Consider the following 11,760-nt stretch of genomic DNA (forward strand, 5'->3'; position numbering starts at 1 on the left):
CAGTTTTTCTCTTGTTATGTCAGTCACTACACAGTCACTCAATTAGCTCATGTCAGATACATTTTTTTAGATTGGTAAATTATTCGAGCCAGCTATCTAAACTTGAAGTAATCATGGTCGAATTACCGACTGGGGGGCCACCCACTCTCACTTAGGGCCCCCAAAAGGCTATGGCCGGCTCTGAGTGCACGTGTGGGTATGGATCTGGGTACAAAGACCAGCAAGCTACTGCGGCCCCTCATGATCGAGTTCAGATTTTTTGTGGCCCCCACCCCCATCAAAGTTGCCCATCCCTGGTTGAGACTATCTTATCACATTCACCTTGCTTGACAGTTATGTGGTGGAGGATGAAGAGTCTTAAAATATATATATATATATATTACTTATAACAGCTTTTCACCAGCAGGGAGAGTAAAAACCTGTTTTATTCAATATTATTCTGCAACATCAAGGGTTACGGTGTTTAACAGCAATAACTTTATTATGCAAGTGTAGAAGCAATAGTAGTAAAGGGAAGGCAAAACTTACTTTAAAATCTAGGAACAAAGTTGTTAAGTATTTTACTCCAATGAGAGGAGGCGAGGCAAAGGAAACGGAAGGCGAGGCATACGTTCCATATCTAATACAACTGCCATTTTGTTTTTCAGTTGAAGATCCAATGCAGCTACGGTTCTTGTGAAAATGGCTTTATTCGACGTTTAGATATTGCTTTTAGTGTGTTTTTTTTCTTAAATTGAAAGACTGTCTTTTTGAGAAGTAGTGGATGGTAGAGTAAAAGACCGAAGGACCAACTTTCCTTATATATTGTGATTTAATTGTTCATGTTTACGTTAGCGTCTTCTGGCCTACGACGTTCTATTAGATTGGTATTGTAGCTAGCTAGTTATCTCGGTGGCAAAATGGCGGCGAATACGACCCAGACAGCTCCAGCTGCTAACTGGTAAGACCTAAAATTATCAAGTTAAACATATCGAGCTTTCGAATATGTTCTCACTTTATTTTGACCTGTATTCTAGCTAGACATTAACATTTAACGTTCGAAGAAAGCCTGCGATTCGCAGAGTTCGTCTCGTTCCGTTAGTTAACGTAGCTAACGCTAACTAGCCAGTAAATTAACGTTAGCTAACTCCTACTTTCCTGCAGCTTCGTATCGGCTAGCCTTCTCTACTAACAACACCACCAACTATGTAGTACGTAGTTATGATAGACATGGTAATTAGCTAACTGGGTCACAGTACAGTAACCTAGTAACATCCATCCAATACTCTCACCAAGTTAACGTTATCTTCCTGGCCGGATCACAACAAATTCTAGAATCAACACGATGTTCATGTCTACGATGGGTCACCAAGAACTGGTGTAATATGGCTAATGGGTTGATTCCGGACCGGGCAGTTGAGTTTCTCTCTCAAGGCTTGGGCAGTATTGTCTAACTTGACATTGAATCACTTCTATAAGATTTGGAAATGGCCTAGCTAGTTGTCAGAAAGGGTACTGTCTCTTAAATATAGGCAGGGCCAGGCGATGACTGTTTTATTTTGTACTAGCATGGGTTATTGCTATTCTTCATGTGGGGTCAAAGCACTCTTATTTTGAGATTCGCTCAACATACCCTCTGCTAACAGAGACCACCAATGAGAATGTCCCATTTTATTTAGGGGCCACAGAAATAGCAGGCTTTGAATGTTATGTGTGTGGCGGGGCCATGCTCAAGCAGCTGAGATGCTCATTCAACAGGTTACCTTACTAAAATGTATTCATATACACAAAGCAAAAATATGAACGCAACATGTAAAGATTCCAGAAATGTTCTGTATGCGCATAAAGCTTATTTATCTAAAATATGCAAAAATTACATATGTTAGTCATCATTTTGCCTTTGCCAAGAAAATCCATCCACCTGACAGGTATGGCATATCAAGAAGATGATTATCAAGAAGCTGATTAAACAGCATGATCATTACACAGGTGCACCTTGTGCTGGGGACAATAAAGGGTGACTCTAAAATGTGCAGTTTTGTCACACAACACAATACCACCGATGTGTCAAGTTTGGAGGGAATGTCCAACAGAGCTGTTTCCAGAGAAGGTAATGTTTATTTCTTTACCATAAGCCACCTCCAATGTCGTTTTAGAGAATTTGACAGTAAGTCCAACGGCCTCACAAACGCACACCACGTGTAACCACGCCAGCCCAGGCTCTCCGCACCCGGCTTCTTCGTCTGCAGTATCGTCTGAGAACAGCCATCCGGACCGCTGATGAAACTGGGCTTGCACAAACTGTCAGAAACCGTCTCGGGGAAGCGCATCTTCTTTTATGGTGTCATTTGGGCAAGTGATTTGCTGGTGTCAGCGTTGTGAACAGAGTGCCCCATGGTAGTGGTGGAGTTGCGGTATGGGCAGGCATAAGCTACGGACAACGAGAACAATTGCTTCTTATCGATGGCTGTTTCGATGCACAGAGATACCATGACGATATCCTGAGGCACATTGTTGCGCCATTCATCTGCCGCCATCACCTCATGTTTCAGTATGATAATGCACAGCCCCATGTCGCAGGGGTCAATACACAATTCCTGGAAGCTGAAAGTGTTCCAGTTCTTCCATTGCCTGTATACTCACCAGACATGTCACCCATTGAGCATATTTGGGATGCTCTGGGTCGACGTGTATTACCGCGTGTTCCGGTCCCAGCCAATATACAGCGACTTCGCACAGCCATTGAAGAGGAGTGGGACAACATTCCACAGGCCACAATCACAGATCAACTCTCTGCAAAGGAGATGTGTTGTGCTGCATGAGGCAAATAGTGGGCACCCCAGATACTGACTGGTTTTCTGATCCATTACTTTTTTTAAGGTGTCTGTGACCCAACAGATGCATATCTGTATTCCCAGTCATGTGAAATCCATAGATTAGGACCTAAAACATTTATTTCATTTTAGCTGCTGGGTTCCGTTTTAGCTCGTGGTGTTCCCAATTTGTATTAATCATCTGGGAAATGGGATGCAACCAGAAAGGTTGCATCTATATGCAGATAGTCATACAGTACCAGTCAAAAGTTTGGACACACCTACACATTCAAGGGTTTTTCTTTATTACTATTTTCTACAGTGATGAATAATAGTGAAGACATCAACTGTGAAATAACACATGTGAAATCATGTAGTAATCAAAATATATTTTATGTTTGTCTTTATCGAAGTAGCCACCCTTTGCCTTGATGACGGCTTTGCACACTCTTGACATTCTCTTAACCCGCGGTTACCATACCCGGCCTGCTAGGTGGTTGCTACATGGAATAGTCTACAATCCATGCTTCATCTAGATAAGTTAGTGCCACTGAATGAATTTTATATTTTGAAGGGAGTCTTGTTACAGAGGAGTGTAAATGCATTTTAAGGCTGGATCATGTTGTGTTGTATGTTTTAATTCTGTAATGTATTGATTGTTGCTGCTGCCTTGGCCAGGACTCTGGGTCTCAATGGGCTTTTCCTGGTAAAATAAAAAATATTTCCTTTATGAACTGTAACTCAGTAAAAGCTTTGAAATTGTTGCATTTATATTTTTATTCAGTGTAGTTACACATTTCCAAAAATAACCAATCTTATCTCTTGAGTAAAGAATTGGTGTACTGTAAATATTGCTGGTTTGGTGGTAGTATCTTCCAAGTTAACACACCTGAAACTCGGTCATGTTAAATGTATCAGACATTTGTTTGGTTTCCGTACTAACTGACTGACAGTCACGTGTCTCCTGTCTGTTGTAGGTCGTTTGGTGCAGCAGCAGGTCCAGAGGGCCAGACAGTCTCGGAAAACCCAGAGTGGGAGAAGGCAAGACAGGCACTGGCCTCCATCAGCAAGACCCAGAGCGCCACCAAGACCGCTCAGGCCAACCGGACCACAGAACAGGTGTGTGTTTGCTTATGTGTCTGTTTTTTTGCTTCTCGGATGCTTTTGTTCACTTACTGTACGGCACATTACCTACGATAATGAAGTGAAATTCTGCTTATGAAGGGGTTTCATGTCTGGCAGATGGATGGCAGTTTTATTAGTCTAATTCAGGGGTTCCTAAACTGTTTTGGCCCAAGACCCCATTTTGATATATATAAAAATGCGACCCAACCATGTAAAAAAAAAAAAGTTGCCATCAACGGCAAATGTTCACTTTTTAAATTGGGGCTATGACAGTCTATTACAAGACAGTCTGACAGTACTTTTGACTAGGGATGCACAATATATTGGTGAACATATCGGAATCAGATGTTATTAGTTAAAAATGCCAACATCGGTATTGGCCCGATGTCTAGTTTAATGCCGATGTGCAAAACCAATGTCAAAGCTGATGCGCATACCTATATAACATAGGTACATGACATAATGACGCCACGTAACATTTTGCACTACACGTTCAACACAGCATTCCTAACCTAGCCAACAATGTCTGCTGGTGTGGATTGAGCAGTCAACAAGTTTAGCAGTCATTTGAAAGAGTAAGAACATTTCAGAGAGAGAACTCAAAGGCGAAATCCATTTACGCCAAGATAATGGAATTCATTGCCCTTGACAATCAACTGTTCTCTGTCGTGGCTGATGTTGGCTTTCGCCGTTTGGTTGAGCACCGGTACACATGTTGCCCTACCGGAGTTACCCAGTAATGGCGTCACTGCTATTAGCTTCACAACGTACTATTGAACTCCGTTTGGGTCTTTTCGTGTCAAAAAAGATGCACGTCAGATAACACTATTTGACAAGTCAAATGAGCTTTTAATTAGTGATGCACCGATATGACATTCTTGGCCGATACTGACATCTGATATTTTCTTTGCCAAAAAAAACAATACTGATAACCGATGTTTAAAATTTTTGCGGCCTTTTAAGCATTCTAGTACAGTTAAATAGTCAACACACACATGGACGCAGTGGTCTAAGGCACTGCATCTCAGTGCATGAGGCGTCACTACAGTCCCTGGTTCGAATCCAGGCTGTATCACATCCGGGCCGTGATTGGGAGTCCCATAGGGCGGCTTACAATTGGCCCAGTGTCGTCCGGGGTAGGCCGTCATAGTAAATAAGAATTTGTTCTTAACTGACTTGTCTAGTTAAATAAAGGTTACACACACACACACCAAACTGACCAAAGATGTATTTTGTTGGCATTTACCTATGTCCGTCTTTCCAGTAAAACATAATCAAAACCTATTTCTTTCACTTGCTGTGCTGTTTCGTGGTTCATTTGTTCAGTTTCATTCTCAACCAGGATTTTTCATACTATGGAAAGCTGTTTGTGTCTTTGCGTGTCAAATAACACTATTTGACTTGTCAAATAACACTATTTGACTTGTCAAATAAGCTTGTTGACAACTTGGAGTCATGCGATGATATGGTGTGTGGTCCACCCACTACAACTCGGGAAACCATGCAGTTTATTAGGCTACAGATGGAGTAAATTATGAAAGTGCACGCTGCGAGCTTGATTCTCCTTTACAGTCAATATCGAGGGTATTATTCTGGTGACATGATCGATTGCTTGACTGCCGTTTGATAAATACAAATATCCATTATTTTTAAAATTATTTTATTTCACCATTATTTAACCAGGTAGGCAAGTTGAGAACAAGTTCTCATTTACAATTGCGACCTGGCAATTATGTAGACTATCCTATCTCCACAGCCTACCCGCAACTGTATCTGCAAGCTGTTGGCTAGAGTGCATGTGCCAAGACCAGAATAGGAAAATGTGCTATTTAACGCAACAGTTTGTGACAAAACTATCGGTGGAGTTAAATTCTATGGAAACACACTGAACGTTTCATTTTTATTAGATATATAAAAACTTAAGCGAAAAATTACATTTTGTGTGCACTATATCATAAAGCACAGATTTCTCCAACAAGCCCGTTTGGTGGAAACACCACTGGAGGGAAAATGTGCATATTTTCTTTGTGGATTTTAGAATATGCGCATTAAAATGTGTTGCCAATTGGATGGAAATCTAACTAGTGATGTGCTTTTTCCTCCAGTCTGATGGACTGTTGGTCCATTCTCTTATAATGAGTTCTGCGCACTGTAGAGTGAAACCGAATACACATATATGTTCCTGAGGTTTCTGTTTCAGTGATGGGGCCATAATATTTTGTAGCTTAAACCATTCCAAAAGAGAGCCATATTTATAGTCAAAAGACCTGAAGCCACTCGGTTTCTTACAACCCCATTTAGCAGCTACTGAATGTTGCTGACATTACCCCGGTTCTATGAACCAAGCACTTTTTTTTTTACTTGAAAGTTTCTCCCGTGGCCCCATTTTTAAATTAAATGCTTGTCTAGTTGTTGCAATTATTGACATGGTAACAGTGCCTTTTTTTTAAAGGCTCCTGCTCGAAAGTCATCTCACTGGCTTCTCTGGCGAGCTCTCATTGGCTATTGCTGATCATCGTTCTCAACTTGTTGTTGCACATCTCACACTACAAGACCATTGCAGATTTGCTTCCGATAAAATCAAACATGTTTGAAAATATCGGGATGTCTGGGATTGCTCAAAGACGAGATCAGTAGCCCTCAGATTGAGTCTCTGACCCGTTCACATTAAACAAGCATCGGTGATGGCCACGTGCCCCGAGTAGGCAATGACATGGACATTTTATCTCCAATCTCAAAGACTTGTCTGGGACAGCTAAATCAGAGCTGAAATAGTGTAGTGTAGACCCGGCTTTAATCTCAAAGGCGCTTGTTATTGGGTATAATGTATTACCTCAACAGTTAACTTGACGAGCTGTACAGCATGGACCATTTTTTTCCTTCCTGACACAGACAACTGTCTGATCTGGGCTCGTATCCACAAAGCGTCTCAAAGTAAGAGTGCTGATCTTGGATCAGGTCCCAACCTGTGTATGTAGTCTTATTGATTAAGATTCTAGAAGGCAAAACTGATCCTAGCTCAGCACTCCTACTCTGAGGCTTTGTGGATACGGCCCCGGGTCTTCCTGGCTTTATACCCAAATATGATTCAAATGGACGAGTAGGCTTTCATTCTGATTTAATCTCTCATCACTTAGTAGTTGTCTGTTTGTGTTTCCAGGCTGGTCAGTTTCAGCCTGCAGTTACTGAGTCCACAGCCATACAGCAGCAACAGCAGCAGTACTACCAACAGTGGTACCAACAGAACCAGCAGCAGCCGTATCCTGGATACACCTACCCCTACAATTACTACTACCCCATGGCGCCGGGCCCCGTACGTGTACATATCCTCCACATTTCAGATGAACTGTTATGATAATAGTCCTTGGTAATGATTTCCGCGACACTGATGCCGGCTTTATGCACTATAGCGTTTAGATAAGGAATTGGAATTGTTAGATTTAGCCTACACATTACAAAACCGGCACTTTGCAACTAAAAAATCTATGAACTGTTAATACATGATACCCCGACAGAATACACAACATAAAACCATTGGTTGAAGCCAAGCCAGTACCATATTTGAAGTGTGTTTTCTTCTGATTCTCCAGTATGGTGGTGGTGGCTATCCTCCTCAGGGCCAGTATGGTGTACCTCCAGGACCTTACCCTTCTCCCACCACTCCAACTGGACAGGTAACCATCAGAAAACTGCTACTGTTGCTACTTAAATTAAGTTTTCAGTTTACTTCACTCTTCCTCTATTGCAGTTTATGAATTATTGACTAAATGAGTCCCCAATGCCAGGCGTTTGTGTAAAAATGACTTTCTGTGTCCGGACAGAAGTGCGCCAGGGATCAAATACATGAATTAAGATGCTATTGATGACTGGCATTTGAATAATGTTCTATTTCTACACTGACAAGCGTCACAAATTATCTCACACTGTCAGGTACAACCCTACACTGTTGATTGGTCAATGTGTCATGCTGCCTTGTTGACAAAATTACTGAGCGGCACAGATTACTGTTTGGTTTGAGAAGGGGCACAGATTACTGTTTGGTTTGAGAAGGGGCACAGATTACTGTTTGGTTTGAGAAGGGGCACAGATTACTGTTTGGTTTGAGAAGGGGCACAGATTACTGTTTGGTTTGAGAAGGGGCACAGATTACTGTTTTGGTTTGAGAAGGGGCACAGATTACTGTTTTGGTTTGAGAAGGGGCACAGATTACTGTTTTGGTTTGAGAAGGGGCACAGATTACTGTTTTGGTTTGAGAAGGGGCACAGATTACTGTTTTGGTTTGAGAAGGGGCACAGATTACTGTTTTGGTTTGAGAAGGGGCACAGATTACTGTTTTGGTTTGAGAAGGGGCACAGATTACTGTTTTGGTTTGAGAAGGGGCACAGATTACTGTTTTGGTTTGAGAAGGGCACAGATTACTGTTTTGGTTTGAGAAGGGGCACAGATTACTGTTTTGGTTTGAGAAGGGGCACAGATTACTGTTTTGGTTTGAGAAGGGGTACACAGATTACTGTTTTGGTTTGAGAAGGGGCACAGATTACTGTTTTGGTTTGAGAAGGGGCACAGATTACTGTTTTGGTTTGAGAAGGGCACAGATTACTGTTTTGGTTTGAGAAGGGGCACAGATTACTGTTTTGGTTTGAGAAGGGGCACAGATTACTGTTTTGGTTTGAGAAGGGCACAGATTACTGTTTTGGTTTGAGAAGGGGCACAGATTACTGTTTTGGTTTGAGAAGGGGCACAGATTACTGTTTTGGTTTGAGAAGGGGCACAGATTACTGTTTTGGTTTGAGAAGGGGCACAGATTACTGTTTTGGTTTGAGAAGGACGCTCCTCCCTCCCTGCTTTCGACCGATGACGTAGCGGGCCTTTACCCGGTACCTCGCGGCTCAGCATAATGTAATCCTCCATTAAGAATCTGTCTGGAGCTGAAGTCTGTTGCAGTTAGAATGTTTTGCTCTGCAGTTCTCCTTTCATATTGAGATATACACGTTTCTTTTCCCCCATTCTTCCCAGCCTCCATCCCTGCCCGTGATGGATGACCAGTCCTCCAGCTACCCCTCTCAGCCCCAACCCCCTCCTGCTGCACCTCAACCACCCCCAGAGCCCCACCAGCTCTGAGCAGCCCCCACCCCCTCCTCCCCCAGCCATCCCTCCCCCTCCCAACTCCCAGTACCCCCTTCCTCCAGGGCAGAACTCTTACAACCCCAACAACCCCATGCCCTACCCCAACAATGACCCCAACCAGATGAGAGGTTACAACCACAACCAGGGCAGGCCCAGCTATGGGCAGAGCTACCAGACTCAGAACTCGTACCAGCAGCAGCAGAATAACAACCAACACCAGCAACAAGGACAGGGTCAGTATGGACCAGGAGCTGGGAGAGGAGAGGCCAACAAAAACAAGAACCATCAACAACAACAGCCACAGCAACAAGGACCGCAGCTCTGGCACCGCATGAAACGTAAGTGTGTGAGGGTATTGAGTTGTGTGTGTGTTCAGGTGCCTAGAGCATGTTTTTTTCTGTCAGCTTATCATTGAATTTGTTTCCCATCACTTGGTGTTATTTTTCTTTGTTTCAATGCCGTCTTCATTGTTTTCCACAGAGGCACCTGGAGCAGGTGCGATGAAGTTCAACATTCCCAAGCGACCCTACGTCATGACCAATCAGAGTTTCCCTCCTGGGGAACAACCCACTGGATTGGCTGCTACTCCTTCCTCCCCAGCTGCTGCTCCTGCTGCACCTGGCGGTGCCCAGACACGGTGAGGAGACAGCTACTAATGACACCAATATATTGGTCTTTACTATCCTTAATACCTACTGGGGAAGAATGAAGTATCTCTACTCATGATCAGAAGATGACAGGGGTTTAAAATCTGCATCCAATAGATTTCAGAAGTACCATGTCCCTCTTTCTCAAACTAATAATTAGTCACTTCAAATTGACCTAGTACTCCCAAACCAGTTTCCTTTCCCCCTGATTTACTGTTGCAGTGCTGATTATAAAAATGATTCCTTCAGGCCCCAGGACTGGCCCCAGGCGATGAAGGAGTATGTTCAGCGCTGCTTCACAGCCTGTGAGAATGAGGAGGACAAGGACCGCACCGAAAAGGGGCTGAAGGAGGTCCTACAGAAAAGACTACAGGATGGGTCTGCCTACACCATCGACTGGGACCGCGAGCCTCTGCCTGAGTGAGTGGAGCAGTTGTTCTTGAAAAAGCATGATGTTTCACTGTCTAGGAACTTAGCCTGATGTTTCACTGTCTAGGAACTTAGCCTGATGTTTCACTGTCTAGGAACTTAGCCTGATGTTTCACTGTCTAGGAACTTAGCCTGATGTTTCACTGTCTAGGAACTTAGCCTGATGTTTCACTGTTGTTACTGTAATTTAATTATGCCAATGTGCTTTCATCAATTGAAAGCCCTTAATCTATTTTATGAGAATTTGTAAGATTTCTTGTTTGCATAAAATAGACGCAGACCAGTCTTTCAATAATAGGTAATAGAATTTATTCTCGGAGCGCTCTGCCACTTAAACACATGCATGAGTTTATATACAGATCAGGACGTCATTTCACGGCTTTAACAGAATCCTCTCCTCTCGACCGGGACAAAGTAAGGTGAAAAGTTCATTCTAACTTACTAACACACTCCCAGATAACTTTTGACCCCTCAACATTATCGATCACTACTGAACTGACAGTTTTAATTAACAGAACCTAGGAATGCACTCACTGCCTTATCTAAAAACCCCAGAGCTAAGTTTCAGTAGGGTCAACCATAGGCTAACGACCTTATGTGTTTACACAGTCCCCAACCCATTTGTTTCTGCCTAGTTGGAATGGTGTTCATTAACTTTTTATTACTCCTTGTCCGTGTCACACAATCCCTTCTTATGAACTCATATTGTCAATCACTTATAAAACAAAGTATAAGTTTACTTAGTTACAATTCTATTTAAAATGGGGATATTGTTTATTCATTTATCCATAATAATTTCAACAACTGTCTTGGAACTTGGCCTGGGGTTTCACCGTCTTGGAACTTGGCCTGGTGTTTCACCGTCTTGGAACTTGGCCTGGGGTTTCACCGTCTTGGAACTTGGCCTGGTGTTTCACCGTCTTGGAACTTGGCCTGGTGTTTCACCGTCTTGGAACTTGGCCTGGTGTTTCACCGTCTTGGAACTTGGCCTGGTGTTTCACCGTCTTGGAACTTGGCCTGGTGTTTCACCGTCTTGGAACTTGGCCTGGTGTTTCACCGTCTTGGAACTTGGCCTGGTGTTTCACCGTCTTGGAACTTGGCCTGGTGTTTCACCGTCTTGGAACTTGGCCTGGTGTTTCACCGTCTTGGAACTTGGCCTGGTGTTTCACCGTCTTGGAACTTGGCCTGGTGTTTCACCGTCTTGGAACTTGGCCTGGTGTTTCACCGTCTTGGAACTTGGCCTGGTGTTTCACCGTCTTGGAACTTGGCCTGGTGTTTCACCGTCTTGGAACTTGGCCTGGGGTTTCACCGTCTTGGAACTTGGCCTGGGGTTTCACCGTCTTGGAACTTGGCCTGGGGTTTCACCGTCTTGGAACTTGGCCTGGGGTTTCACCGTCTTGGAACTTGGCCTGGGGTTTCACCGTCTTGGAACTTGGCCTGGGGTTTCACCGTCTTGGAACTTGGCCTGGGGTTTCACCGTCTTGGAACTTAGAAAGCCTGAATCCCCTTTTGGAGACCAAATGCCTAATTTCTGCCTTTCATCCTAATCCCGTCTCTCCTCTCTCTCCGTCCAGACTGAAGGCCAAGCAGTCTCGCTGGGAGGCTGTACCCACCCAAAGGACTCTGGAGAGTTCTGTGGG

General features: G+C 43.5%; 1 protein-coding gene across 1 annotated transcript; it reads left to right on the forward strand.

The window, feature by feature from the left end:
• Positions 1 to 601: 601 nt before the first annotated feature.
• Positions 602 to 11,755, forward strand: LOC115119447 (leukocyte receptor cluster member 8 homolog; the record flags this gene model as incomplete). Its single annotated transcript, XM_065016707.1, is given in 9 exon segments — positions 602 to 940; positions 3,770 to 3,911; positions 7,078 to 7,230; positions 7,508 to 7,591; positions 8,934 to 9,019; positions 9,021 to 9,382; positions 9,525 to 9,681; positions 9,941 to 10,111; positions 11,695 to 11,755. Coding segments are annotated over 9 exon segments (1,257 nt in total), but the record flags the coding sequence as incomplete, so codon positions are not given.
• Positions 11,756 to 11,760: the final 5 nt, after the last annotated feature.

The sequence above is a fragment of the Oncorhynchus nerka genome, unplaced genomic scaffold, assembly GCF_034236695.1.
Source record: "Oncorhynchus nerka isolate Pitt River unplaced genomic scaffold, Oner_Uvic_2.0 unplaced_scaffold_897, whole genome shotgun sequence".
Lineage (NCBI taxonomy): Eukaryota > Metazoa > Chordata > Actinopteri > Salmoniformes > Salmonidae > Oncorhynchus > Oncorhynchus nerka.